This window comes from Gasterosteus aculeatus, chromosome 4 (genome assembly GCF_964276395.1).
Source record: "Gasterosteus aculeatus chromosome 4, fGasAcu3.hap1.1, whole genome shotgun sequence".
In the NCBI taxonomy this organism is placed as follows: domain Eukaryota; kingdom Metazoa; phylum Chordata; class Actinopteri; order Perciformes; family Gasterosteidae; genus Gasterosteus; species Gasterosteus aculeatus.
Window position 1 is genome coordinate 33806219 of NC_135691.1, and position 15695 is coordinate 33821913.

The following is a 15695-nucleotide window of genomic DNA, read 5'->3' on the forward strand; positions in this document are numbered from 1 at the left end:
AGGATTTCTGCACAAATCAAGCGTGTGCTTGTGTGTGTGTGTGTTTTCCTAAGTGAACCTGTGTGTGTGTGTGTTTGTGTGCACATCCACAGCCCCCACGCAGGTGGCGGTTTGCTCCGATGAATCTGTGCAACTTCTCACAGCCTCCCTTCATCAACATTTTCTGCAGCGAACACTTTCTCCTTCCTTTCTCACACCAGAAAGGAGTGAAAAACAAGTCCTTCCCTGGTCAATGAGTTCACTGGGGGGGGGGGGTTGAAAGTCTTGCAACCGAAGAGAAAAGAGAGACACGGAGGGGGAGGGGGGGGGTGGGGAAACCTGGCACCGAGACAGTACAGTACCGGGCATTAGAGACGGCGAACAAGGGAAGGTCAGCCCCCCCCCCGCCGCCCCCCCCCTCCCTCCCTCCCCCTCCACCTTCCTGTTCCTCCGACTACTGCATCAGCAGATGTGCAGCGCAAGCCCTTCATCAATACTGCAGGCCACAGTGATAAGAGCGTGTGTGTGTCTGTGAAAGATGAGATCCTTTCACTGCCGAGGCTCACGGGCATCAGCGACCAGCTCGCCGGCCCTCGTCCGACGCCAACGAGGTCATCCTCTGGTCCCAAAGCAGCTTTGCCCCTCTAATCAGCGTCGCCATCACCATCATCATCATCATATTCCACGTCGTATACTGTATACTTGGTGTAGTCAAACTCTTCTTTCAGCATTGCTTCGGGCTTCAGTCACCAGATGTGGCTCCATCCAGCAGTTGTCTCTTCATAGTGTCTATTGGCGGTGGCGGAGTCCGCCATTCAAATGACTGACGGATGAAAATCCGCCGCTGCTGAACCAACATGTTTACGCGTTGGGTCTTCGTAGCGGAGCGATGGACACTTTTTAAGGCTTCGTGTGACAAAGAGCGCTCGCTCATTCTCAGTACATATGCACTCACTCGCACCAAACAGGATTTCTCATGAAAAAACCCCAAATGAATCCTCTTCTTTGTGAACCCTCACATTCATCACGCGACGCCTCAAAGAGCCCAAACCCCTCCCTGCTGAAAACCACCTATTTAAACTCAGTTATGTTTGGACAGCGGCCTCTGCAGCTTACGCCTCAGTGTGATTTAGTCCGTGTCATGTGAGGACGTTTCCTCGGGCTTGTGTTCTGACCCGCTTAAAGCCAGCGACCCTAAACTGTTGCGTGTCTTCGGCCTCGGCCCCCTCGGTGATGATGATGCACTCACACGCGGGATACCCGCTGGTGTCCTGTTTTATGATTGGTCCCGCGGCCCTGATCTCGTGTCGAGTGCTTGGATCAGTGTTGAAATGCAGGGACGGCATTAGTGCTTCTCTGTGGCACGGTAGGGGCACCGGGGGCCCTCCCTTTGACACGTGGTCTGCACCATGTGTTTGCCAGTCCCTCACTTAAACATCCCGTCTGTTGCTTCCAGGAGGGGGGGCTGAAGGTGGCAGGGTCAGTCTTCTTCATACATAACTTCATTCAGACCATGAGAGCAGCATCATATGGCAGCGGATCCTATTTGCAGACAAAGTTGGATCTATTGACTTAATTTCCAGAGCAATGACTGCTGACATGACACAAGGACAAAGTGCAAAAAGGCAGTAAATCCTGCATAAAAGCCCAAAGTTTGAAGTGAACAGGACGTCAGATGGCTTTTTCTGCTTTATACGCGCTCCAAAAAGTAGCCCATTTGTATCACTTTCCCTTTAGTTCACATGTATTTCGCTTTTTATTTAGTTTTTATTAGGTGTTCAAGTCAGTAGCACAGCGGTGACTTAGTGGGGAACTGTTTTTAATGATTGATTTCAACGTTAATCGAGTCAGACTTTGGATAGAAGGGCTGTTGAATTACGCGGTGCCAAATTACGCACAACAACCAGCAGCCACATCAAGCCCTCCAGCTCGCCCTTAACTTCTCCTCCACGAGCACTGAAAAAGTGTGCGCCCGCGTGCGTGTGTGCGCGTGCGAGCGAGCGCGCGCGCGCGCTGGATGGGCAGCACCGCTTTTTTTTCTGTCTTGATCTGAACTACTAACCAAGTCTTAAGAGAGATCAAAATTCAATCCCGTTCTGAGAAAAAAAAAAAAAAAAAAAGAGAAATGACGTTATTTGAATATGTGCCCAAAGTCCTTAATGAATAACTTAGGACGAGTAGGAGGCAAATGCTGCCCCAGCTGTTTCCTGTTGAAAATGTCTGTGTAATGTAGATAAATGTGAGGGATTTTCTCTCTAAATCCGTCTCCTGTTCGCTAAATCTCACTTCTCCAAAACGAGCCTGCGCAATGGAACAAAGTCGGAATATTGAGATGTGACATTGGCCGCATCTCATCCTCTTTCTCCCCCGTTTTTTAATGACTTCAAACAAGTTCCTTTTCGCCGGGCTTTGTCTCGCGGAGACCCGTGGGGATGTCCTCTCAGTGGCATTTATGTGATGTCTTCAAGGTAACTTACCTGCTTTCCTTTGACACTGTATATTATCACCTTACTGGCTCGCTATTTGCACAGAGCATCCTCGGTTTAAACTGGAACACCACTTGTTTCAGCTTAAACCTTTTACTCTGTTTAAACGCATGACAAAATGTGAATTTATTCTGATTTGTATCGGGGTTTTTTTTAATGCACTTTAGAGAGCAAGTGTCTTGCATGTTTTAATGACTTATGTACATTTTTCCAACAGATAACGGGAGGTTGCCCTCGTTTAGTTTTCTCTCTTAGAGACACGACTCGTGCATGACTTTCCCCGCGCGGATGAATGGGCTCCGGTTCTCAGCGCGTCCGTGCGCTCTTTTTCTCCACAAAGTCTCCAATGCAGCTCTCTGCAACTTTCAACCACAATACAGCTGAGTGCGCATCGCGCGTGCTAAATATCTAAACCTGGAGCAAAGGGAGGGGAGCCGCCGAACGCTTCGCGTGCGCTCGGGGTTGTGATGCAGATGGATAATGTCCTGTGTTTACTCGTTTTATTATGTATGTTTGGCCCACGCGGCTTCCTCGGCTGGCTTTCGGCGGGGGAGCCGTTTTCCATCTCACGGTTTGGATCGGAAAGATCCCTGGCGCTTCTTGCATCTCGCACTCCGCTCCTTCTTCTTCTTCTTTTTTTCTTTTCGTTTTACGCGTGAAAGCGCTTTTGGTTTATTGTGGTTTATCACTGTTTTCGGGCCACGGCGGATACTTAAGCGGCGTAACCGAGTGGTGAACAATTACATACATTTGTCCATTTGAATTGATCACCATGGATTTGTCTTAACCGGGGAGGGCATGCAGGGGGGGGGGGGGGGGGGGGGGGGGGCTGAGAGATGACGAGGGCAAACGTGCGCGCGCGCGTGGCTCCTGGACTCCTGCACCGAGAGTGGAAGTTTGGATTTAATACATTTTCCTCCACATCACCGAGTCCCCCGTAAAGTTACAATCCGCGGCCACATTAAACAAAAAGCCCGCGGGTTGCTTCGGGGTTTATGTGGGGAAACGTTTAGTGTCGCCACCGCTGCCGTGGTCATCGAGCAAGGCACCGCGCCACCGACGGTCACAGCAGATGCAACATGGGAGCCGGGGGCTTTTTAAACGTGTGACCTGCCTGAAATAAACCCAATCTCCCTCTCCCTCTCCCTCCCTCTCCTCACCCTCTCCCCCCCCCCTGCTGCAGAGTGCGATGTGCTGCATCTCCTGTGTCCACACCCTCTCACTACTGCTGTGCGTCCTCAGCCTGACTCCGACGCCGACGGGCGCCGGTCCAGAGACGCTGTGCGGGGCGGAGCTGGTCGACACGCTGCAGTTTGTGTGCGGAGAGAGAGGCTTTTATTTCAGTAAGTGCATGTTTTTATTAATTCATAAAGGTTGGCTGCATCTGTCCCAGAGCTCTCCACCTCCGGCGAGCTCATAAATAAAACAGCAGCCCGTTTTGACATCTCGTCTTGACTCCGCATCAATGTTCCCTTTCTTCTTCCATTCATTGCCCCTCGCATCTTTTTAAGTTCACGTTCGTCCCTGCACACTTGTTTTAATGTTCCGTTAGCGTTGATAGCCAAGATTTTGAAAAAGCAAACCTAAATGAAATATGGAATACAAATAATTAACTAATCTGTTGGTGGCAAATAGCAGTTTTGCAAAGGGCTTTAAGTGGAAATTGGCTCACTATCTCAAAGAAAGAGGAGGGGTACAAACTAAACGTTGCAGTGAAGTTCTTTTCTCTCTTTTTTTTCCACCAGAGAAGAACAAGCAACCCAAAGAAAACCCTCCACTAACAATCCAGGATTTAAATCTCTGATTTTTTTCCATTCAGCCTAGAACAGCACAGGATATACGGAGCTACCGAGGTTAGGTGCAACGCTCCGCCGGCTGCCAGTGTTTCTTAGGACATGTATCCTGATCCTTCCGTCCGAGTAGAGTCGTGCGACTGTGCACGAGCAGCGTAAGGCTTGAACACAACAGAGCTCTACAACACAATTATTATAACCCCCCCAGAGGACCATCGCATCTCCCCCAAAATAATTAAAAGATCTCTGCATTGATTTACCGTCCCGGTGACTCCTTCGCCGTTCTGACTTAGCGAACCAGTCTTAATGGTTTGGTTTCAGTTCCAAAGTTATGAAAGCGTTTCCAAATGTGGTGGACTTTGTCAGCTGCCAATTTCAAAAAGAAAAGAAGATATAAGATTTCTGTGGGAAATCGGCAGGATTTATAGTGTTGTCTTTTCCAGTAATTGACTGCCTTCGACCCGACCTGAACCTGGAGTGGTGTGTAGATACACCTTCTTGAGAACTTGGTGACGGATGGAAGATTAGGGGCCGGAGGGGGGACACGTCTTTGAATCCCAGCCCAAGTACAGCAGTGGAATAATGCACCCGTGGCCTCATTGAAAGACAAACTACACTATGTTGCAATGGGACCACTTTGGCCGCGAAGCAAAATCTGCTCAGCGACCTGAAAGTGACTGAGCAACCATGAATATCTGTACCATCCGTTCATCCTTTGGATCCGCATCTCCATCTTAGAGGTGCAGTCTATCCTAGCATTTGATGCTCTGTATCATCCGCTGCTCATTTGGATAGAACGGCTTCTTCTTGCGACAGGCTTCTCGGTTTAATCCTCTCGTGAACATCCCGGTCATTTCACTCTGGGACCGCCCTCACTCGGCCTTTCAAACAGCATCATTTCTGCAGTTATTTAAAGAAACACTCAGCCCCGAAGAGTCCGGGGGAACTTTAACTGGAACCCCGGATAACGCCCAGTGAGCGTTTTTTTAAATCCAATGCCAAAGTTTACATAAACCCATCCGTGCAGTGAGGATGTGGGACTGTCAACGGGTGTGCGGCCAGTTTGTGTCCAGTCCCACCAGTCACCTGACCTTCTACCCGACCTTCCTCAAGAGTTTTCTAACCATAACTATGTCCTGCGTTATTGCGGTTTTCATGCACAGACGTTGTAGAAATACTTTAAAACAGCTGAACAGCCTGAACCATTCCAAAATCTCATTGAGCTCCATCCAACGTCTTTTTTGCACAATCATCCAATATGGACGTTCTGTCTTTTGAGGTCATGTCGCCATGCACCTTGCTGCCACATTCCTCCGACCCTTTCATGCAGCCCTTTTCAGGCCCAGGCAACATCACTCTCTGCCTCTGGCCTTCTGTACGCCGTTGGCCTGAGACTTTGTTGGAGAGCGCCCAAGCGGCTGCAAAGCTGCGAGTCTTGTTCGTCCAGATGCTGCTGGCAGCGCCCACGCGCTGTGAAGTGGTCGTGACAGCCCGCTCGATTGCCAGTTTTCTGCCAGTTAAGACTTTTTGGTCTCTGGATTCCCTCCACTGCAGCACTTCGCTCGCATAAATTACCATGTTCTCCTCATTTAGGCTGCGAGACGGCAGAATGTTGGGCACTCGCTTGGGGGGTAAATGATGCATCGCATTCAGCACGTGTGTGACGCGCGGATCACATCGCTTCTTCTCAGGTGGTGATTGCAATAACGGATTTCTATCTCAGTTTGACCGTGTGTAAAACGTTCCCTCGTGACGGCGGCGGCTGCCGCTTAAAGCCAAAGGAATGTTGAAGATTTTGACGCGGTTTGAGGCCGTGCAGAGATTGGACGACGTGAGGAACGCGTCAAAACGCGAGTTTTACTACAGCTTTGTAAATGTTCCTCGCAGTACCGTCCGTATTCGCCTCACGAGTTTTGAATGGAGGCCAACGTAACTCATGAATCCTCCTGCAGGATAGACTCCTTAAACAGGAACAGACCTTTTTGTGGTACGGGGAACGTGTTTGTCTTTCCCGCATCACCTTACGCCGCGCAGTCACTGAAGTGCACAGCTTCCATCTATCAAAGCCACATTTTCCTGAGTTGAAAAAGAGGTGTATTTCACCAACACTTCCCCCCCCTCCTCCCCGAGAAGACGACGAGGTCTGAGCAGCAGGGTGCAGCGCCTCGGAAAATGCGCTGCTCCCCGTCTACCTCCGTTCCCCTCACGTGTTCCCTGCGTCAGTCCTCCTCCGTCTCCTTTCCCCTTCGCTCGCCAAGTTCACCAGCGGCGGTTTGCCTGAGAATATCTGGGGGATCTATCCGAGGCCCGTCGTCCAACGCGACCCTGGTGGCTTAACGGCTCGGGCCAAAAGGAGGCGCGCTCCCCTCCCTGAACTCTTCCCCTCCAGTCTGGCCGCGTTGAACTTGGCAGCCTCCGCGATTGATAATGTGTCCCGAGAAAAAGTCTTGCAACGGGCAGCGTGCTTTCATGTGCTCGCGGTGCTTCCGGCGGTCCACGTCACGCGTGTCACCGGGGAAGCAGCACACTTTCTAAGACGGTAAGGTTTCCAACCCTGACAGATATGCTAAATACTAGTTGGTGGAAATCTTTTTTTTAGCAATGAAACAAACTGCAGTCTACGAAACAAAAAAACCAAAAAAAAACACTGTAGTCAGTTTTTCCAATTATTAGCCTGACCTAGAAATCCCCAGTAGTCTTTAACGCTTTAGCAGGCAGGGCAGGACCGTGGGGTGATTTCACTGCGATGTTCATTCCTTGAATCACATCGGTTATGCGAGGTCTTTGGCCAGAGCATCATGCTAAGTGGCTCCCAGTCCCAAGTCACTTCATACTTTATCAGTTCTTGCTAAAATATTCACCTTTACTCTCAAGAGAGAGCTTAGATATAACCTTACAATCCATAATTTGTAAACCAGGACCTAATTGTTGCTACACAAAGTTCCGCCAAATGTGAAACGTGGTGTGTATATGTGAGGTTGTTTGGCTCGTACTGATGGCCTGAGAGTTGAAGGTGCAAAGGAAAGAGGAAAATTGCTCTCAGCAGCCATTGATGAGAGTCCCTCTTCAGCGATTGTGCCCGTCAATTTTATTCAAAGGCACTAGAGCTGCAGGGAGGTAGAATGTGCAAACACCAAGTCACAAGCACGCATGCACACCCGAACACACCTCGGTCTTGTCCCTCAGCAGCAGGGGGATTATGTGGATTACAGGATGATCAGGACACCCGCGTCCCTCCCGCCCTAGCTTTACACCGGACCTGAAAACACAGCGGAAGGCACTGAGATGTAAAGAAAGACCTCCTGTGTCCTCTCCATCACCGAGCGAAGGTGTCGTTTTCCCACGAAGACCTGAACCCAAAAAGTCTCCGACCCTTCTAAGAATTACTGCCGGTCGGGAACAAAGAGGCACCTCATGAAAAGGAGACGCACTCCGCCTTTAGTTCTGCACATCAGCCGAATCTGAGACACCGGGGATCTCACTGTCGGGTTAATCCACGTAGGACCCCAACAAAGAGCGTATTAGTGCAGAGATGGTGAAGGTTGATACCTCGAACCTTTTTGGCATTCTGTCCTCTTCATAAGTAGTCTCGTTCATTTCTTTCTTTTTTTATTTTCAAGTTGTAAAAGAACCAAAGGATCCGGCGCGCTGGTTGTCACATGTATTCGCTCTATTGCCAACAGTTTAGCAAGAACAGATGAGACCACAGACAAGACCGTTTAACCACGGGAGGTATCTGTCATAAGGTATCTATCATAAATCAGGTTAAGATTAAACTGTTTTATGATAAGACACCCATTGCCCAACAAAGAATCCAAGCACACTGTGTTCTTCTGCACTCAATAGACCTCACATCTTTTATGTTTATCGGAAACACGAGGATGATTTGTTGGTTCCTTTACTGGCTGGAGCTTTTGATCTCCCGCACCTGTCAATAAATCCCCAAACTACACGTTTCACGCACCATAGATACATAGAAACTCCCCTCAAGCATTTAGTTAAAGAACACCACGGTATGTGAAGCGTTTCCGATCCGCCTCAAAGAATGCCATCATTTGGAGATATTTTAGTCTACATTGAAAGTGCTGCGAAGCTGGAATCCTGTTGAGTTTCTTTTGATTCCGGCTGCCCAGTAAAGTGAGGAACACCTCGCTCCTGCCATAAACTCTGTGGTGCCGGCGATAAAGAGGTAGTTTCCAGGACTATAGCAGTTCTTACAGCCGCCGCCCAGCCGTAAACTGCTTGACACTTGGCTCCCAGAATCCCCTTCTTTTTTTATTGACCATGACCAAGCGGTAAAACTGCGATGCTTTCGGTGCCACTCTGGAATGGGTGAATCCAGCCATCGGATGCCGCTCCTTTGAGGAATGAATGCCATGCGAGCCAATGCTAGTCGAACTCTTATCTTGACAGGTCGAGGGTTGTCGGCGCCGCCGCACCGTTTACTCTTCATTCTTTGAAGCGCTGAGCTGTCGAAAGATGGTTTTTAGGTTCCGTGCCCGCTTGGCAGATTGGCCGAGATTTGCCTCAGTACAGAATATGACCTGGTTGTTTTTCAGCGTGTTTTACTGACCTGTTTACGCCTTAGAACACCCGCCAACGTTTCACCATGAAGACGTGGCGTGAAATGATGCGTGAGGAGCCGTTTCCCTGTGTTACTCCCGCGGAATTAAATAACATGGGAAAAGCGGAAATAATGACATGAGGAAATGTTCTGATAATTCATTTTCAAAAAACATCTTAATCCTGTAAGTGGTATTTAATACGCATTCCTGCTAATATTCCTCGACGTTAACGTTTCTCTAGGTGAAACACCGTGGACACTGATTCCTTTTGTATCACCGTGAATTACAAACCGACAACGATCATCGATGCATAACAGCCCTCTGCCTCGTCATGGCGACGGAAACGCCGACCCGGGGAAACCCCTCGCTCACCGCCTGTGGCTGCGCGGGCCGCCGGGCGGTGAGCGCTGGCAGGAAAGGTTGTTTACCGTCATTTGTTTAACGACACTCACAGAAAACAACTCTTTACGAGGGATTACAGCAGCTATATGTGGAGTTGAAGCATTTAAAACCTTCCAAAGCTTTTAGACCTGATTATTATACGCGTGTTTTTCACAAACCTGCCCGAGCTGATGATCCTACACGTTACGACTGGTGCCAGCTGATTTCCCTCTGCCTTCCAGCTGTTTGTGCAGCAGGGTTGCAAGCTATTTCCAGAATAATAGCGGATGTTAATTTGTAAGGCTTTATTGGGAGGCAGCGAGGCACAGACCCTTTTTTGGCTTTCAGCAGCCATTATATAATCGCCAACCGGGGCCGACAGTCATATTTCTCTCTTTCTACATGATATCAGGTGTTAGTGTAGCGGCCAAGTGCTGGTCTCACTGATGATACTCACCGCAGTGACAGAAAGTGTGGAATTATTAGGTGGCAGACCTGGACATGGGGGGGGGGGGGGGGGGGGGGGGTGTAGATGACACTAATAATAAACTAGTAAATGCAAATCTCCATTTTGGCAGTTTAAGATGTGGTTCTTCTGCTGCCTAAATTATGCAGGTGCACGGTGTATTTTTAGGATCATTCTTACCTGATGTGCAACTTTAAAGTCTCCCCCTTTTATTCACACCTCCATCAACCCCCCCCACCCCCCCCGTCTGCTCTGTGTCCGAGGAGAAAGATGCTGTTTGAGCGAAAGCGGCTCTCCGTCCAGAACAGCATTGTCAAGACAAGGCAGACCGAGAGCCGGAGTTAATGCACTTTGTCAGCAATGGCAGGCGTCCGAGCCACGAACTATTAACTCAGAGAGGGAAAGGTATTTCCTCCTTGTAAATGCCATATTAAATTATTACTTTTTCATTCGGCAACAGGGAAAAGCCCATCAACGCTGTTTTGCTCAAGGTGAGCAGGGAATTGTTAACGGCGAGTCTGCGTTTGTCAAAAAGGCCACCGAAAGAGGGAGAGTTTTCGGGGGGGGGGGGGTAAGGGAGTTGAAAAGGGAAGTGAGCGTTGACGTCGCGGCAACTCAGCAGCAGCTACCAAAAAGGTGATGCATAGTAATTATATGGAAACCAATGATCTCAAGGCTGCTCGTGCAGCGCTCACAGATTAGTCAAAGTCAAAGGTCGTCTGAACACAGTGTGGGGGGGGGACAGAAGTTCTAAGTCCACTGCTCTTGCTGGTTCTTCTCAAACAGGTAAACCAGGCTATGGCCCCAATGCACGGCGGTCACGCGGCATCGTGGACGAGTGCTGCTTCCAAAGCTGCGAGCTGCGCCGCCTCGAGATGTACTGTGCACCTCCAAAGACCGGCCAACCTACCCGCTTTGTGCGCGCACAGCGCCACACAGACCTGCCGAGAACACCCATGGTTAGTACCGCAGTGCAGAAAGTGGACAGGAGCACAGAGCGTAGGACAGCACAGCAGCCAGACAAGACAAAAAACAAGAAGGTGAGCACAGCACCAAACAGATACACTCTCAAAAAAAACAACGTTTTACTGACGAGAAAAGGATTGATGTCCCGGTAGCTTCTGTCAGAGCATGCAAATATACTATCTATCCTGAGATATGTGACATTTGTTTTCTTGCCACAGGTTAGATGTTAACTTGCGTGTAGAAACATCTGTTGGCGATTGCACATTTTTTTAGACAACCCATGTTTAGCTACGTTTATCTTGAACTTAATGTTTTTACATACGGTTTTAAACAAGATCAAATCAATTTGTTATTTGCAAGCGGTGTATCGCTGTATGGCAAGACACATGGCTCCATACAACCTGAACGGCTTCATTTTCTTCCCACAGAGACCGTTACCTGGACATAGTCATTCATCCTTCAAGGTATGCCTGCCAGTGGATACTAAACCTCTATAAACACGCAATCCCCCCACTCTGACATTCTCCAGAGTTTTCAAAATAAGAGCAACCTTTATTTTCAAAAGTCGAGCGCTTAATTGGAATCAGCTGGTGGCGTGGCTGGGCTCAGCGTCAGTGTGCTGGCCGCCTTGTGCTTAGGGGGTCCCACCATAGGTAGAGGGTCCTGTTGCACATCTTTTCCCCCAAATCTTAATCTCTGGGGCAACGAAAGAAGGAGTGAGGTACAGATGCAGACACTGTTTCGACCCGGAGTTGCCAACCTGCGGGAGTGTGATCCTTTTAAGGTTTGACGGCGTGCTTTTTAGCCTTCTCTCAAAAAAGAAAACCATTAGCAAGAGAAAGAACTAAGTGGTTTTTGTGGTACACTCGGTAGCACTCCAGCTCCCCAGGCGGAATCTCCACTCTATGCTACTGTACGTGACACGTGGGAGGTCCGGAGCTGAAGCAGGCCTATCGTGTTCGGCACATCTCCGTGTGCAGTGGCTTCCCCGCCTCTCAACTCTTTGAACTACTGCAGCTTCAGGAATCCTCCTCTCGTTTCTCTCTTTTTAGTCAAACCGTTGTTAGCGCTGCAGCTAACTTGCGGCGCTGCGTGCCGAAAAGCGTAGCTGCTGAAAAGTGACACTCAAATCGGGCAAACGACTATTTGAATAGTTTTTTATTCATCCCAACCTTTAGCAATGCTTGCTCACTTTATCGGGTAGCCTTCCCGTGTCTCGGCTATATTGCTAAAAATGTGTCTGTCTTTTTAATTGCAGGAGGTGCATCAGAAAAACTCAAGTCGAGGCAACGCGGGGGGCAGAAATTACCGCATGTAGGGAAGGAGCGAATGGACAAATGCCCAGCTAACCCTGACTTGGGAAGAGAGAAGGGAGTGGCCTTACCTGGTACCGCTGTGGAATGGTTCACTGTAAAACAAAACAGAGGATGCTTACAAAGCTTCTGAAGGTTCTTCAAAATGATAGAAACCTGAGAGCTAAGTGGTGTTTAAGGGTTTGATGAGGGATCTTGTGATTATTTTATACACTGCACCATTCCATATCGGGAGGAATTCTAATCTAGACGCAATGTAACAGACTAGTTTAGCTGCTGACACACAAACAAGAGCTATACCTCCGTGTGTGAGCTGCAGCAACCCCCCCCCCCCCGGCTCCAGGAAAGGTGGGAAAACCATCAGAGAGCTGCAGGCTGTGTTTGAAAAAGAGTGTTGTGTACCCTGAACTTTCGCAGGGGGTAAATATGTTTACTCTGCGAGAGTGGATTCAGTCACTCCTTTGGTAAGACAGGATACCATGCCACCGGTCCCCGATCACAGTTATTACCCCAGGTTGTCTTTATTCACCGTGCATCGCCCAGGATTGGCTTTGAAGGACAAAGACCCGGGTTGCTCTTCATCAGAGTTTAAACATTGTTTTAGTTATTTTACCTTGAGCTTAAGTCAAATGCCCGAGTTTCATTGACTCCTAAAGTGGAGCCCCACGGAGTTTGGAGTCCAATCCAAACCCCTCTTAAACCTCAGAAAGCATTTAGAAGCTGGGGCCTGAGTCCACAATCCAAACACTACAACAACAGATCAAGCACCATTAGAGAGGATACTCAGGAAAGCAGGAAGCTTAAAACCAGAGAAGATAATTGACCCAAAGCTCAATTGAATTAAGATTATGGCCCGTCAGTTCATGGTCCTTTTTTGAAAGTCAGAAATGGGTCATCCAGTAAACTCAAAGTACATTCGGCATAAACCGGTGGAATAAGTCAACCAGCAACGATCAGGGCCAAAGCCGAAGCGAAATCTGATTTCTGTGAACAATCCAGTTAAGAGTGATCAACACATTGAGTTGATCCTGTGTTCAAGGTCGAGCTCACGTCATGAAGGTTTAGTCACGGCCAGTCGACAACTGCTCAAGAGTCAAATATTTTTCTTGGTCTCAAAGAATTTACACTACGTTCCCAAAGTTTGAAGCAAAATAAGGTTCATTAATTGCCACGTATATGGGAAGTATAGCTTTTGATTGAGTTTTGTCCTGTGTTAACTTCGGTGGCTGCTTGGTCTCCGTTGCGCGCCATCATAGCGACAGTACGACAATACTCAGCATCTGTCGCAGAGCCACGCAGATTTTGACAGATTTGGTAAATGACAATTACTTCCTGGAGATATGAGCTATGGCACACGTATAACAGAACGCAAACACACATACAAAGCACCCCCAGTGTAAATGCCAGTTCTGAGAAGTCCTTGCATGAGGACTAACTGTCACGGCTGTTTGTTCAAGCCTTTGTACGCATTTACAGTCATTTTATCGCACAAACCACCCGAGACACCTCATCTCTGCTTCTGCCTCCCCCCCCCGCCCATGTATAATCAAACAGTACTCCCCTTTATGTTAACCTATGCATTACTATCATTCATTGTACATGACGGTTCCATATAACAAAACTGTATTAAGAAACCTATCCACTGTATAATGGTGCTATTTTGTGGTTTGTTACTTGCAAGAGATGGCTGAAACAGACAGATGGCAGGGCTTATATTGGAGGTCTTCCCTTTTGCACAGCCTTGTGGCTACCATTTCAATAGTGTTTTTATTTGTAAGCGAGTAAATGTATCTTGTGTGAAATCCGTGAATGCATGGAGATTTAAAAAAGAAAAGAAAAGATGATACCATGTTGTGGTCCCAAGATGGCAAAACGCTATTTTTTTCTACTGTTTTTGAATTATGTCATCAATATACATCCCTTCTGCCAAATAACTTGACGAAAGTACTGTGAACTGTGATTCTTCCAATTGTATTGAGATTGTTAAAGGTCATGGTTTGCTTTCGTTTGTCCTGTGTGTGTGTGTACAGGCACCCAACTGGAAGCCAAGGGATCGATCATTAAAAAGACGCGAGACCACATAACTGTAGCCCCCAGTGGTAATTACAAGAAAATAAAATATTGAATTTGCCGTCATTTCCCAAGATTCTCTTACGTCGGACACGATCTTTTTTCTTTTTTTTACCAACACCCGTATTTTCAATAACAATAATAAAGAGTGTGATATTAACGCTGGTTAATATCGCACACCTTCTAGATAAAAGAACTACTTCCTGCTGGGTGTTTTAATGCGAAGACCACGATACTTTGTGTGCTTCTGTTAGACACAAGGCTTTAGCCAGCGAGCTCGGCTCAGCACGAAAAAGAAAGAACTATGTCCCTGATGCCTCATTTCTTCTGCATGGTGCGACTCGGCTCGACTCACACGTGGGTTCCAGGTCCTTTTTTCCTACTTGGTTTTTGGCGCCCCATCGGTGTGCGGCGGCGCCGTGTGGGTGGGCCCTGGGAAAAATATATTTATAACTTTTGATTTGTAAAAAAAAAGATGAAACAGATGTTCACCATCTTTTAATTTGATTTAATTTTATTAGGGTATTTGAGAACTGTAAAAAACAAGAAGAACACGGTGTGACCGGTAATCAAAGGATTTGATTTTGTGCGTTTTTATTCAGGCATTTCCCCGGCGGTCTAAGTTGGCTGTAGTTTTTAGCTGTGTAGAATGCTCATAATAACAGCTTTCACAATCTCCCATGTCGATCGGCTTTTGATTTGGACCGTCGAAGTCATGAAAATGATTGCCGATTACCGCATTTAAAAAATAATATAAAAAGAAAAAATTTCATCAAAAACACAGCGTAGCTTAATAGTCAAGCGCAGTTGCGGAAATGCGCGACAGTGGTTTGCTAACGTCACGTTAGCAGAAGCGCGTTTTGTTGCTAATCAGTTCAACGTTTCACTTTGTTGGCAAAGGAGCAGGTTATTTACTTTACATAGTCTCACTTTACGAATGAGCCAGGTTTTTAATCCTTCAAATTTCAACAAAATAAAAAAATAAAACGTGTTTTTGTAAGATGATTCATTGGCGTCAACAAATCAGTCAACCTGGCGGTTGAAATGAAAAAGAAGCTAGTGGTGGAACAGATAACAGAATAAACCAAAGACTTTTCCTTAAAAACAAAATCCCCCCGCCCCCCCCCCAAAAAAAGCTCACTGCCCAACAAACTGTTTGATTACAGCACTGTTATTTATGGTGCTTGATTGCCTTCTGTAGAAAATAAATACTGACAAATTGTTCACCATTCCTGCTGAATAAACCACTTGTCAACATCACATAAATGTCTGTAGAGTTGTTTTTTTATGTCATGCAGCATGCACACAATATATATATTGTAGACATTATTAAATATTATTATTCATTGAAAATAGATGTGAATCACATTGATATTCAGACACGTGAACCCAGGTGCCTCGTGTTTCACTTCGTCATCCTTGAGTTGTTGCTACGTCTTGAATTTAGGACACCTGTGGTGATTTTAGCATTACAGCTGCAAACACAACATTTTTATGGGTAAAAAACTTCCTGAATTCAAACACACATAAAACCTCTGGGGGTAGCATCATGCCACAAAGACAAAAACTCCCTATATCACGCCACATCAGGCTGGTAAACCTCTTTTATGAGGAGCGCAGACAGCCCATAACTGCAGAGCGGCGGTCTTTCGAGGCACGGCTGCAGTGTGAAACGA

General features: G+C 47.4%; 1 protein-coding gene across 1 annotated transcript; it reads left to right on the forward strand.

Moving 5' to 3' along the window:
* Positions 1–2140: 2140 nt before the first annotated feature.
* On the forward strand, positions 2141–15279 carry igf1 (insulin-like growth factor 1). The gene is made up of 5 exons (XM_040174841.2): positions 2141–2447; positions 3649–3808; positions 10457–10710; positions 11065–11100; positions 11895–15279. The coding sequence occupies exons 1-5, from the start codon at positions 2412–2414 to the stop codon at positions 11952–11954; spliced, it is 546 nt and encodes a 181-aa protein (XP_040030775.2). The 5' UTR covers positions 2141–2411; the 3' UTR covers positions 11955–15279.
* Positions 15280–15695: the final 416 nt, after the last annotated feature.